This window comes from Coturnix japonica, chromosome 3, assembly GCF_001577835.2.
Source record: "Coturnix japonica isolate 7356 chromosome 3, Coturnix japonica 2.1, whole genome shotgun sequence".
In the NCBI taxonomy this organism is placed as follows: domain Eukaryota; kingdom Metazoa; phylum Chordata; class Aves; order Galliformes; family Phasianidae; genus Coturnix; species Coturnix japonica.
This window is the reverse complement of record NC_029518.1, coordinates 60,586,168-60,600,876: the sequence shown is the minus strand read 5'-3', so window position 1 is coordinate 60,600,876 and position 14,709 is coordinate 60,586,168. Positions and strand designations below refer to the sequence as shown.

The following is a 14,709-nucleotide window of genomic DNA, read 5'->3' as shown; positions in this document are numbered from 1 at the left end:
CAAGCTGGGGGATGAAGGGACTGAGCACAGCCCAGCTGGAAAAGACCTGGAAGTACCCACGGATGAGAAGCTGGATATGAGCCACTAATGTGCCCTCACAGCTCAGAAAGCCAACTATATCCTGGGCTACACCAAAAGAAGTGTGACCAGCAGGCTGACGGAGGTGACAGGCTCTTCAGCAGGATCTGTGGTGACAGAACAAAGGGAAATGGCCTCAAGCTCAAAGAGGGCAGATTTAGGATGGATAAAAGGAAAAAATATTTTATGTTGAGGGTGGTGAGGCACTGGAAGAGACTGCCTAGAGATGTGGTTGATGCTATGTCCCTGGAGACTTTCAAGGCGAGGCTGGTTCAGGCTCTGACCTGACCTAGCTATGGTGTCTTTGTTCACTGCAGGGGAGTTGGACTAGATGACCTTCAAAGGTCCCTTCCAACTCTAAAGGTTCTGTTATTCTATGAACACCTGCAGGGAGTGAAGGTGAGCTTTGTGGCTCTGCCCTTGCTGCTCCTCTGCAGCCTTGGCAGTTCAAGAGAAACATTTTCTCCCCAATTTCACCGATGTGCCTTCATGAAACTGCTGCAAAGCAGGGGCAGCACATTAACAGACGCTTTATATTTACTGCATAAACTGAAATCCACCTGGAGGATACATTTCAAAATTGTATCACAAAAAACTTAATTATATGTCTCTGTTGGCCAGTTGTCAATACAGCAAAGCTTGCTCAAGCAGTGCTGGTCCCAGGCAAGCAGATGTACCCAGGGGGCCCAGCAAAAGCCATCACTCACAGCACTGAGTGCTCAGAGCCCCAGCAGCTCTTCAGGACACAGTCCCATGTCATGGTGACATGCTCCCACAGCCTGTGGATGACCCGGCACTTTTGTTTTCCACATCCTCCAACAGTTTCTGATGCCTGGATGTTTCCCACACACCTGCTCCACCTAGAAGCAATTTCTCTCTGAAGACTCACCACAGAAGATGAGACAACCCATCTGCCCAGCTCAGCCCAGCCAATCCATGTCACTGACTTCAGTGATCAGGCGGAGAAGGGGCCTTTTAGCTGACAGGAATTTTTCAATCATCACTTCACCAGAGGACAACCAACTGCCACATGATTTAGGGCATCAGGATGGCCTGAAATCTTCTCTCCCTGGCTGCATTTGGTCAAGAGGCTGCCACATTTCATTTGTGGCCTTTCAGTCATTGCAAACACCTTTTTTACCATGGAATTCATTCTCGGCAGACTCCCACCCTCACTCACACCAGGCACCATAACAGCCAGAGACATCAGCTTACTTGGCAGCCACTTTCTGGACTTGACATATACACATCCCAAAACCTGAGCTGATTTTCAATCAAGTCTGCTGGATTTAGACAGCATTAAGCCATAGCGACCTTAAAGCTAGAGCTACTGTGCTTATCTTGTCCAGCTTGCTACCTAGCAAGACCAAGGCTTCTAGGCAGTGACCCAAAGACCAGGATTACAAACCCCAGCACAGAGCAGGCCAGCACCACACGTAGGCAATCCTGTCACAAACCTTCAGCTCCTTGCTCCTCTATCTCTTTTTTGGAAGAGGCTCAGGGGAAATCTTATTGCTCTCCATAATTCCCTGAAAGGATGCTGTATTGAGATGGGGGTCGGCCTCTTCTCCCAGGAACAGAAATAGGGTGAAAGGAAATGGATACAAGTTGTGCCAGGGAAGACTCAGGTTGGATACTAGGAAACACTTCTCAGAAGGAGTGGTGAGGCATTGGCGTAGGCTGCCCATGAAGGTGGTGGAGTCACTGTCCTTGGAGATGTTCAAAACCTGTAAATGTGGCACTGAAGGATATGGCTAGTGGGCATATCAGGGGGGGGGGTTGGTGGTTGGACTAGAAGAACTAGAGGCCTTTTCCATCTTTAACGATTCTGGGATTCTATGAAATGGACAACAGCTTTCAGATTAGGCAACAGGCAGCTCTCCACTTGCTCTAAGTGATGCCTCTCCAGAGCAAACGGGTCACTATGAAGACATGGATGCTTTGTAACACCCCACAGCAGGGAGCTCCTTGCCTGCACAGAGCAGCAGCAGTTACCAAGTGTAGATCCCTGTACTCCACTACGTTTTCTGATTAGCATAACTCTTCCACCACCCTGAAAAGATCAAAACGCTATCTCATCAAGTCCCTCAATCCCACAGCTCAATTGCTGAAGTGGAGAATTCACACCAGGCAGCTCCAGAAGCCCAAATCTTAAATTATTTACCGGTCTGATCGTCAGCAAGAGTTCTGCCCACCAAAGCTTACAGACAAGCATTCTGAATATTGCAAGGATTCCCCCAGCAGCCAGAAGCCCAGGCTGGAGGCATGTCTGCTCCACACACAGCCACAGCTGAGTACACAGCTCCCTTTGCAAGGAGCACATCTGTCCATCCCACCCCACAGGGAGCATCCCCTGTTCATTCCCAAGCCTTTGAAGTTCTGTGCCAGACACTGTTGGAGGCCTGTGGGAACGGATGTGTACTCAGGGGAATAAATACTGTAACGCCAGATCCTCCAATCTCACCACTGCCTCGGCCATCTTGGAAAGTAACTGCCAGGAGGAGCAAGAGCTCCACAGTGCCAGTGTACCTCTCTTCTCCTACATTATCACAGAATGGTTTGGGTTGGAAGGGACCCTTAAGATCATGTAGTTCCAACCCCCTGCCATGGGCAGGGACACCTCCCTCTAGACCAGGTTGCTCACAGCCCCATCCAGCCTGGCCTTGAATGCTTCCAGGGAGGGTGCATCCCCAACCTCACCAACAACCTGTTCCAGTGTCTCACAGTAAAGAATTTCTTCCTGATACCTAGTCAAAATCTACCCTCTTCCAGTTTAAAATCATTTCCTCTTGTCCTATCACTCACTACCTGCCTTTATAAAAAGTCCTCTGTCTTAAGGAGGACAGTTAAGTTTGCCCGGCTGTCCACTCCTGCTGTTTGCTTGTAACAGCAGCAAAAAGATAGCAGCACATTCCTAAAAACACAAGGGGCAGAAAAAGGAATGTGCTGAATGTCCTACTGTTACACCAAGGGCATCAGCCTTCATCCGGGTAGTGGAGAGGGATGAAAGTTGCTGAGGCTTTCAACTTTGCATTTCAGATGTTGAGAACTGGCAGAATGCCTTACACTGATGTTAGGTCAAAACTGAGACCAGAAAGGGTCCAGGCACTAAGGTGAAAAGAAAAGATGTCCAGTCCCAAAGAAGCTGTAAGCAGTGACAGAGCAGGGAGAACAGGCCACTAGGAGGAATCTGGGACAAATGTGGGGAAAAAAAAGTTACATATTTTAGAGGACATTTATCTGCTATGGACAGGATGCTTGTCTAAACAATCTGCTAATGTTAATCAGCAAATCATGAGAAAGACGGGTAGTGGAGAAAGACCAGGCTACTTACGGTAAGGAGGCTGCTCTCAATTCTCATAAAGTCAGCATCATGTTGCAGACTGTCACTTTGAGCAGACGCTCTCCACTTTGCCTGTATTAAATCTGTGCCAGCTGATGTTACTGTACCTAAATGAACATAGCGAGTCTGCTGGGAGCACAAACATGGGGCTGAGCTCTGCCAGTGACTCGCAGCTGGCACCCCTTGTGATGCTGGGGCAGGGCAACCTGTCTGCTGAGCAAAGCAGTGGGAGAAAGGAGCTGGCAGTGCCAGGCTTTTACCGGAGCAACAATAATATGCTTTGAGAGCTGCAGGTTCTTGTTTGGTTTGTTGTTGTTTTTAAAAGAAAACCTGAATAATTTGTTCAGCACTGAAATACTTTTCATTACAATTCAGACACTGCACTAGCCTTTTTCCTAGGGGAAGAAAAGGCTATGGGTTGCATCTCATCCAGGCAACGCTAGCATTTAAAAGATCATCTCTCCATGCCTGATAATTGCATACTAAACAGCACCTGCTCCCTAGAAACACCACTGCTCCTATCAATATCTTGAGGTCTGGTGGAGAGAATTTAAAAGAGGTGAAAAGAAATGCAAGAGGTCTGTACAGGAATGCAGATGATGTATTTCTAGCACATGATGCAGATGGTGGGAGAGGTGGTGAGCAGTAAATCACCGAGCAAAGACTTTTGCTTGCAGAAATATGAGGTTGTCAGGGGCATTTCTACTTGCAGCCAAACTCTTCAATCTAGTTACAATGAAAATACCATGCGCAGCAGCAGACACATCTGACTAGGCAAACAGAGAGCAATTACTACCTTGATTTCATTATCACTGAAATTAAAAAATACATGCATCCAGGATACAGTGTGCCAGGAGCTCATAGATTGCTCAGGGACAAGCCTGATAAGATTGTGGAAGGCAGAATCTCCTCATGCAGCTGGAAACAGCTGTACCGATTCAATTGCCACTTATTTTTCAGCAACAGGAGTATATCCCCTAATTCACTGATGTGTCTGCAGACAGAAAGTTCACGTGTACAGACAGGGCTCAAACTGCAGTTCTGGTGTAACTCCAAGGAAATCAGTCACGTTACACTGACAGTGAGCTGGGTCAAGCATATACAAACACAACCTCAGTGAGACCGAATGTGTGTGTTACGGACAATAAGTCTCACCTGAACTCGTGAATCAGATTACAGAGCTGTAGACAGATGCTTATTGTTGGATGACATGCTTACCAGCACGCTGAGCTTTTGCTTTAATGGCATGGCTTTAAAAAGGTGCTACTTTACATTTTCTAGCTAGCTTGCCTGATGTTATCGCCTCTGGGGCTCTTCCTTTCAGCACAGTGAGAACAGAGATCAGGGTGTAAGCCATCTGCAGAACTCTTAAGGCTGGATCTCAAGACTTCTCAGACAGATGCTGAGCGCACAGCTGGGTTAGAAATCACCACCACAGCTTTTCACACTCTACAGCTTTTCCTGTTGCCATATGCCCAGCCTAAACTCTCTAGCATTCATTCATGTCTTTCAGGTCCCACAAAGAAATACCAGACTGGCACTGGAACAAACAAGAAACAATAGATTAGATTCTCAAGGACACACTCACTCTCTGTGCCCTACTGAAGTCCCCTTTGCAGCCCTACCACATCTGCTTGCCCATCACACTGCTCCCACTTCACAGTAGCAAGCCTCCACTCCTTTCCCCCTCTGCTTCTCCTGGATCACTTTACACATGCACACATTATCAGCACTGCTCAGGTCACATCTGCTAGTATTTTCTTACTGCCTTCTACAAACAAAACAAGCCCAGATACACACAGGCTGTGTATGTCACTACACCAGAACAATGCTGTTCACAGCCTTGGTAAACCGGCTTTCAGCAGTCACCATCCTATAGCAAATACAAAAGTGCAAATTGCTTTCTTAACTAAAAACAATTCCAGCTATCACAGCTGAGAGCTGCTGGAATAATTCTCTGCTAGACAGAAAAGTGGGAACTACGTTCTGTCCTCTGGGTGCTCCAGCAATTTAATCTGGCTCAGATGAGAGAGAAAGTGATTCTTGCAGGTCTGAAGAATTTCTTACAGTGTTTGACTCTAATGGAATTTTCTTACAGTTCAGCACTTACACTCTTTTTTTAAATGACATTCTGAAATGTTGTTATTTAAGAAAAAGAGAAGAATGGGAAAAGGGAACTGTCTGACTCAGCTGCACTGTGTCTCTGTGATACTGGGGCAAACCACTCAAGGTAGGATACACCTCACCCAGATTTAGATAAGCAAACCCAAAGCAGCTGTCCGAGCTGCATCTAGAGACCACAGAGAGAAGGCGGCCTTCTGATGGGCAATTCAGGATGTGCAGTTCACACCATTCAGCCTGTTCTATGCAGCTGCTCTTGCATGAGATGATCTGCACCCTAAGGATTTGTCTTGAGTTTCATGAGGAGCTCAACAGTTGTCCAGAGCAGCCATCTCCACTAATTTAGTGGAGATAAACTCCACACCTCTTCACCCCTCAGCAGGTCATTCACTTAGATTATAAGCTCTTACACATATGATATTTTGTCTGCTAGGTGCAAAAGGGTACTGCGCTAATGTGTGCCTTTCCTCTTCTGCAAGGGAGGCAGCCATACACTAACAAAATGGCATGAAAAACACTGGCTCTTTCCTGTCAGAGGAGACTTAGAGGCCGGTGTGATAACCCTAACTAAACAAAGACTGTTCTTCAAATACATCCAGGGAGTAAAATGGAGCTGCAGAAAAAGGGCCACTTAAACCTAAATATCTGAAAATAGCACAGCTAAAAATCAGATTAAGGATGTTTTCCTTCATTCTAGAACTGAGATTCTGGAAAAACTGTACAGCAAAGAAAACAAATGAAGCCCTTTCAAAATAGAACTCCAAACATTTACTTAGGGATCTGCATGATGCAGTGATTCAAGAGATCCGGTCCCATTTGGCCTTCTCTGACGCTACACTAAATGGAGCAGAGAATCGATGTGAACTTGTGCTCCCAGCCCAGCGGGGCCATCTTCAACTGCAGTAGCAGAGGCCAAGAGAACTCAGCTCTGAGCTCCTGGCTCCTCATCCTGAGCCCAGGGCAGAATCAAAAACTCAGAAGACTGCTCTGGTCCCTGCAGTCCCAAGGAGCACAAAGTAATTAGCAGTTTCATGGATTGGGTTGCTCCAAAACTTGAAGGTGGGTTTTTCCCAATCTGGGGAGTTAATTTTCAATTAACTTGTTATAAATCTTTTTTTCCCAAGCTTTTATTTTGTATTTATTGATGTAGTACCAGAAGGGGTGACTTAAAATTAAAATGGTAAATCAATTTTCTTTAATCTTTGCTCTTCCATGCCAATTTTCAAAGAGCTGGAAGTGCAGCGTGAAGTAGACTCTGCAGTACCTGCTTCAGGAGATGAAGCAAGGGATAAATCACTTGCATAGGAAGAGATGAGGTCATTAATCAGTAAGGCTGCAATGTGTAAAATTTTCAGGTTGCGTTGAGTATTAAATAACAGGTAAAAGGGAGAAGGATTTTGAAACCTTTAAACTAAGCCCATTCTAAAACATGAAACATACACCTGTCAGCCAGGTTGTCACACAATCCTTCATGCAGAAGCCAGTTTAACTTAAAGCCTCCAAATCAAAACTGGGACTCAAAGGTCTCTCTGCATTTCTTTTAATAATCTGCAATGGCACAATATGGTCTTTTTTTAGACAATTTGTTCAAGAGGACTCGAATGGAAGGAGTTAAACACAACCTTACTGGTAGCAGCACAAAATCTAACCAGCAGAGATCAAGAAAAAGGCACGGCAAACTACTACTGATTTAAGAGCTTGTACAAATGAACATGTACGACTGAAACAAAAGAGAATGAACTCCCTTTGCTTCTACAAGATAAATAAGAAACTGGTCGGATGGTTGGGCTCAGAGGATTTATCTGAAAGTCAGTTACAAGCACAGGGCCTATACTGAAATTTGTCTTGTTGACACTTTTATCAGTGATCTGGAGGAGTTGAACTTCATTCTTGCCAAGTCTGTGGCTAACACCAAATTGGCTGGATCAGTCAGTACACACAGCCAAGGGTAGAGCTGCTATCCAGAGGAACCCAGGCAGGCTGAAGGGATGGGCCAACAGAAACCTAATGAAATTCAGCAAGGACAAACCAAGTCCTACAGCCAGCGAGGAAAGAGGCCCTTTGATAATATGGGCTGGAAATCTGCCTGGCTGGCTAGTGAGCAGCTCTGCAGAAAGGCCCTGCAGAAGGCCAACAGCATGGGATGCATCTATACAGACACTGATAAACTGAGGTAAGCTCAACAGAGAGCCAAGCATGGTTGTATACAGGAGCAATTACCCTGAGAGGAGAGGCTGGGGGAATGGGGTTTGTTCAACTTTGGCAGGAGACGGCTTTGAGCAAGGGGAATGGTCACCAGCCTTGAGAGTCCACGAGGAAGTGCCCAAGTAGAAAGCAACAGGCTCTTCAGCAGTGCAGGGAAGGACAAGAGACAGCAGACAAATTGAAATTGGGGGATTTCAGACTGTATATAAAGAGAAACTTATTCCACAACTAGGATAATGAAGCAGGACAATAGCTCGTCCAGGGATCCTTCATGAAGGGAGCCCCCCCATTCATCTATCAGCTATCCAAAGGGAACAGCAGTACCTTACCACCCCTACCCTAAGGGTCTGTGCGAGAATATGAAAGAGCCAGTTGTAGCTGTACTCTACATAAACAAGAAACAAAATTGTATGCATTCAGTGGCTTTTCTTCACTATTTATCAGCAGTGTACTATAGAGATTCCATACATCCATATGCAGCAAAAGAAAGATCAATTTTTTACTTTAATCTTTACCCTCACATCACTCCCAGAGCCAATAAAATACTGATCTCAAATCCTATACCATTAAATTTTCAGCCTAGATTTACATCCAGGAAACAGAACTCTCTACAGCCTTTAGAGATTATTCCAGCACTTAAAAGACTTCTCTCTTTCACATAGGTTCCCCAAACACTCTGACTGCATGTTTCCTTTTTCAATCTCATCTTATTATAGTATTAGATGATTCCTCCACCTCCAGGCTATTTACATTCCACTCAGGACTAAGACTGCTATGTCACACAGTGTTTTAGAAAGATCAAGTTCTTTTAATGCTTTCTCAAATCCACTCTAACAGCAAAAGACCTGCTTGTGTTCCTTGTCATGATAACAGTTTCCACTTCTGTTGAAGGGGTCCCAGCATCAACTAAACAACAGCAGTTGTGCTCTCATGCAAGCCACAGTGGGGAAATAACCCTGTGAAGCTCTTTGATGTCCTTGAAGACAAGCCCCTCAAACTGCCCAAAATGCACGGTTTCTTTTCAAGACTATAGTGTCAAGAACTACAGGAGGTCTTGTCTGCCCCCATTTCAACAGCTCAATCCAAAGTCCCTGACATCAGTGGAAATGTTCTCATTCACTTGGAGGGTCTTGGATCAAATCCCAGATCTTAAAGAATAAAAGCAAGGAGAAAAGTAGGCATTAACTTCAAATGACGTTGCATGGAATTCCCGCCTTGATGTGGTAACAGAGCAGCTTTGAGGGTAGGCATAAGGATTTTTAAAATTACAAAGAATGGAATGAAGAACGTGTTTTAAATTTCTAACTAAGTAAAAAAAAAAAAAAAAGTACTTTGGAAAATATTCTAGAAACTGTTTTGAATTAGCTTACTTATTTAATCATGGGAACATTCCAGTTATATTCACTAGAAGAATGAAAATGTGAATGACACGGTTTTTACTTTGATGTCCTTGTCATAAATTGGAGCTTACTGGTGTCTTAATGCAAACAGCCTCTCAGGCTGCCCTTCAAGCAGAGACAAACCAAGTGGGATGATGTAAGTAGAATTCTTTGGGTATTTCCCAAATGTGAAGTAGGTACAGGTATCCTGGGAGGAGTATAGGGATGCTGCTAGGCTGTGTAGGGACAGGGTTAGACAGCCACAGCCTAACACTAAATGGACTTGGCAGGGGGCACAAAGAACAAGACTTCTACAGGTACATCAACCAGAAAAGGAAAACCCAAGAATGCCTACTCCCACTACAGTGAACAATAAAGGCAGACTGATTAGCAATGGACAAGGAGAAGGCTGAGGTACTCAACATTTTTGCCTCAGTCTTCACTGGCAACTGCTCTTCACACACCCCTCAAGCAGATGGGTCAGAAGGTGGGGACTGGGAGAGCAATGTCCCTCCCACTGTAAGCAAAGATCAGGTTTGCAACCACCTGAGGAATCTGAACATCTGTAAGTCTATGGGTCCCAATAAATGCATCCAAGACTCCTGAGAGAATTAGCTAATGTAGCTGCCAAGCCACTCTCAGTTTTATCTGAAAATACATTGTGGTCAAGTCAATTCCCTGGTAACTGGCAAAAAGGCACCATCAGATTTTTTTTTGAGAAAAGCAGAAAGGATGCCCCAGAGAACTCCTGACCTAGCTTCACCTCTATGCTGGGAAAGATCCTCCTGGAAGCTAGCTGAGGCACATGGAAGACAGGGAGGTGATGTAAAACAACCAGCATAGCTTCACCAAGGGCAGGTCCTGTCTGACCAACCTAGTGGCCTCTTATGATGGCATACCTGCACTACTGGACAAAGGAAGAGCTAGTGATAGATTCTATCTGGACTTCGGTAAGGTGCCTTAGTTCTCCACAATATCCCTCTCTCTAAATCAGAAAGATATGAGTTTGATGGGTAGACTCTTCAGTGAACGAGGAGCTGATTGCAAGATTGTACCCAGAGAATAGTGGTCAATGGCTCAATGTCTGGATGGAGATCAGTGATGAGTGGTGTCCCACAGGGGTCAGTGCTGAAATCGATGCTCTTTAGTACCTTCACCAGTGACATCAACAGTGGGATCAAGTACACCCTCAGCAAGTTTGCAGATGATGCCAAGCTGTGTGGTGTGGCTGACATGTCTGAGGGACGGGATGCCATCCAGACAGATCTAGAAAAGCTCAAGCAGTGGATCTAGGAGAACCTCATGTGGTTCATCAAAGCAAACTGCAAATTCTTGCACCTGGGTCATGGCAACCCTCACTACCAATACAAGCTGAGGGATGAAAAGATTGAGCGCAGCCCTGCCAAAAAGAAATTTGGGAAACTGGAAGATGGTAAGTCGCATGTGAACCAGCAATGTGCCCTCACAGCCCAGAAAGCCAACTATATCCTTGGCTGAATCAAAAGAAGCGTGGCCAGCAGGTCAAGGGAGGTGACCCTGCCTCTCTACTCTGTGCTGGTGAGGCCTCACCTGGAGAACTGTGTGCACAGGCAGAATCCTCAGAACAGGAGATATGTGGAACTGTTAGAGCACATCTAGAGGAGGGCCACAGAAATGATCCAAGGGACAGAACACCTCCACTATGAGGTCAGGCTGTTCAGCTTGAAGAAAAGAATGTTCTGGGGAGACTTTAAAGATGCCTTTCAGTATCTAAAGTGGGACTATAAGAGAAAAAGAGGAAAGACTTTAGGAAGGTCTGTTGCGATAGGACAAGGGGAAATGGTTTCAAGCTAAAGAAGGGGAGATTTAGGTTGGATACAAGATTTTTTTTTTTCCATTAAAGGCAGTAAAGTACTGGAACAGGTTGCCCAGAGGGGTGGCTGAAGTCCTATCCTCAATGGAGATATTCAAGGCCAGGTTGGACAGGGCTCTGAGCAACCTCATCTAGCTGTAGATGCCCCTGTTCATTACAGGAGAGTGGGACTACGTGGCCTTTAAGGGTCCCTTCCAACTCAAACAATCCTATGACTCTGTCAGAGGACTGTGAGGTATGTAATGGCTGTACACTTGCTGGGGAAAGTCAGTTCCTGACCTCACTAATGCCACAACTTTGCACAGGGGAGCAGCTTGAATGATCACAGACTAAGAGGCATGTGTGGTGATCACAACATGCCAACACACTAAAATAAACTCTGCTGTTCAGAAAACCTCGATCCCACATGTTGTGTGCACTGGTTCTGGAATGCCCTCCAGCTGGGTGCTTTCAGGCAGTTTTCACTCTAAAAGCTATAGGCTCAGAATTCATAACTACACTCCTGTAATTCACAGTAGGTCTCACAAACACTCTGTACCAGTCCATGATAAACAATCAGCTGTTCCCAGCAAGGTCTGCTATATCACAACATTCACATGCTTTTTCTGGATCAGGTCATTAATCATTTCCTTTGTGACTGATTCTTCTACAATCAAAACAATCAATGTAAGGCATACGTCAAAGGAAAGTCATCTCTCTCTCCCCAGATGTTTCACTAATGCACAACCTAGTACAATTACAGAATGACTAAGAAGCAGAAAAAAAAGCTGCTTTTTCTGTTCTTCTCTTCAAAATGGTTCAATCAGAAGAGCTGAACCAAAAGAAAATGCTAAAGAAAAGCAAGAAATGAACTGAAAAGTACAGCTTGAATTTTATAGTAACAAACCAAACAAATGTTGCACTGCTTGCCTGCTTTGGAAATCCTACAGAAAAGCTCTCTCTAGCTTAGGCTGCCTATTTAGAAGCAAAAAAAGCAAAACAAAAAAACTCCACCAAAAAAAAACCACAAAGACATGAAGAAGTAGCTGCAGGCAACGAAGTATATTAGCATTTCAATTCATACTAGTATATCCTCTGAGGGAAAATCTCTCTTGAAAGCAACCTAATCCTGCATGTCAGGAACTTCCTCAAATGTCTTTTGGCAATAGTTATTTGAGAACCCAACATTTCTGGTATATTTACAGTTCCTTTAAAAAATAAAAAATGTTAAAAAAACAGAGTGCTGCCAATTTCAAAACAGGATGTTTTTGTTGATGACTGTAATTAGGATCAGTGACCCTGCAAATGTAAACAGCCCATCCATTACTATTTCTAATTGTTGTTACACATATTTCTTCTCTTTGTAAACTACGCAGCAGGAGTAGTTTAGAAATCTTACTCAGGCAATAACCAGAACTTCCACAGGACTGGAAAAATGAACACTCAGTGTCACCAGCCAGCTGAAGTAAAAAGCAAGGGAGGAGAAGGAAAGTATTAAACATATGGCTTGCAATTTAAAAACAAAGTGGCTGTTACCAGAGTTAGGAAAAAAGCAAGACAGAAAATACACTCCAGAAAGGAATGCACTGCAGGTATTTCTGAAGAAAACCTACTGTCAGGAGATCACCTGGGAAAGCACCTGAGCTCCTGAGAGAATAGGAATCACAGGAAGGTTGAAGTTGGAAGAGACCTCTGCAGGCCATCTGGCCTAACCCCCTGCTCTAGAATGAAGCTCTGCAGCTTTCACAACAGTCAAAACCAAACCACCTGAGTCCTTACCTTCTGATGTCCAAATTCATTCAATATCGTGCCCAGCTTCTTTGTGTTGCTGTGAAGTTTGTGTGCAGCAATGGCTGGGTTGGGATCCCTCCAGTCAACGGACAGGCGATGATACCAGAGGTGCTGACCCTCCTGGATGTGTGCTGACTTAATGCTGGGGTCGAAGCGATGCACCTCACATCCACTGTTAGCCATGCTGATCTCGAACTGGTTGTCATTATTGCCCAGTCTACAAAACAAAAAAGATGCAATCATTAATGCTGCAAAAAGACCCACCAGTGAGTAGAACATCCTGAGGACTCATGGGCATGCAAGAAGAAAAAAATCCAGCTTGTTAGTTTCTGAAGCAAAGTGGAGAAGCTGTTATGCTGCTTCTTTGGATTTATCCATGATGCTGTGCACAGTCTAACCCTAATTCTGAGGAGATTATCAGAAAATAAAGCTGATGGACTGCAATGATGTGTGCTGAAGATTTGGAATAAGTACTTAGATAAAAGAAATTTAAAGGAACAGAAATGGAAGAGCAAATATAATTAAAACATTTACAACACCATTTTGTAAAAAATCAGACTTATTTTCTGCCATGCCTATACATGCCACAATGGCCAACAGCTGGGACAGGACACAAGAAACAAACTTCTCTCTTTCTTCATGTACAAGAAAATTAAAACATGAATTTAAAACTACTTCCTTCCCAACAGCAGAAGTGTTTTTACACTCAAAGAAAGATTAATGCTAATTTCACAAAGATCCCCAAAGAAGAAGAAAGACAAACAGCCCCACTGTATAGAAAAAACCTGTCACTGCATTCCTTTGTCTCTGCAAGGAAAATACAGGCTTTATGAGACTATTCCATATTCCCTCTTCCTACTGCAAAATGATTCACATGGGATTCAAGAAATCACTGCTATCGTAATCAGATATCTGGCCTGCAGGCACTCCCCACTGTGTAAAATATGATGCCCTCTTCACTGCTACCCATACAAGATTGTACCAAGCATGGTGGAAATAATGTGCTAAACCTTAAACTTAATCAAAACCATGCTGCTGGAAACACACACAGGTAGTGAGGGAGAGGTAATCAAGTTTTTTAATCAGTGCTTCAACCAGTCGTACTAATTGAGAATTTCCAATCCATACTAATAGCATGGCCTTCTCCGCTGAACCATTTCCCCTCTAGGAGTTCTGGGCAAGCAGAAGGATATGAAGACTGCAAGAACGGCATAACATGCTTTTAAGAACAATCATATTTCACATGATTCCAGCCTATACAGATGTGTAGGAGGGAGAAGAGCAGATTTTTTTCCTAATACATTCAAAATACATTAGGAAAAATGTTCCAAAGTTAACTGAGTGAATTGGCACATTTGTTTGCATACAACATTCTACAGAAGGGACACAGATGAATGAAGACCAGTGTAATCCCTTTGGAATGAAAAGCTGGATGAAAAATGAACAAAATACAAATTGTTTGGGTCAAATACAGCATTAGAGCAATGAGCCTATTACCAACCCATGGACACATGCATCTGTGACACACTTCTAACAGTTGCAGCTTGTGCAATCCAGAGGGCCAGATGCTTCTGATGCAGGCAGACCTCAGGCTGCCTTTGAGCAGATTGTTATTCACATGTGGACTGCAAAGTGGTGTAAAACAGAACAAATAATACTTGAGGGTGAAGAAAGTGCTGGTATATCATCTAACACGGTGACAACAGATCAAGCTTATGCCTGAAGAGATATCTAATCAATCACAAACGTTTATAAGACAAAATAAGGTCATCTCCAGAAGATCTGAAAAATGCAAGGCTCATATGTGATCTCAGCAAGTGAGAACACAGCACGAGAGAAGTAAAGAAATGAGGCTTCCTAAGGAAGACTTTGTGTTACTTTAAAAAGATAAGTAAAAGACGACGACCTTAAGAAACATGACAGAAGAACAGAGGCCATCAGGAGGGACCAGCTGCTCTCTC

At 44.2% G+C, this 14,709-nt stretch overlaps 1 protein-coding gene across 2 annotated transcripts in view; it reads right to left on the bottom strand.

Annotated features, from left to right (window-relative positions):
- Positions 1–14,709, bottom strand: part of METTL24 (methyltransferase like 24) — a 38,539-nt gene that overhangs the window by 4,556 nt on the left and 19,274 nt on the right. For both annotated transcript variants that reach the window (XM_015858723.2, XM_032443522.1), the window contains one exon: positions 12,737–12,965. In XM_015858723.2, coding sequence (XP_015714209.1) covers positions 12,737–12,965 — 229 coding nt within the window. The remainder of the gene's footprint in view (positions 1–12,736; positions 12,966–14,709) is intronic.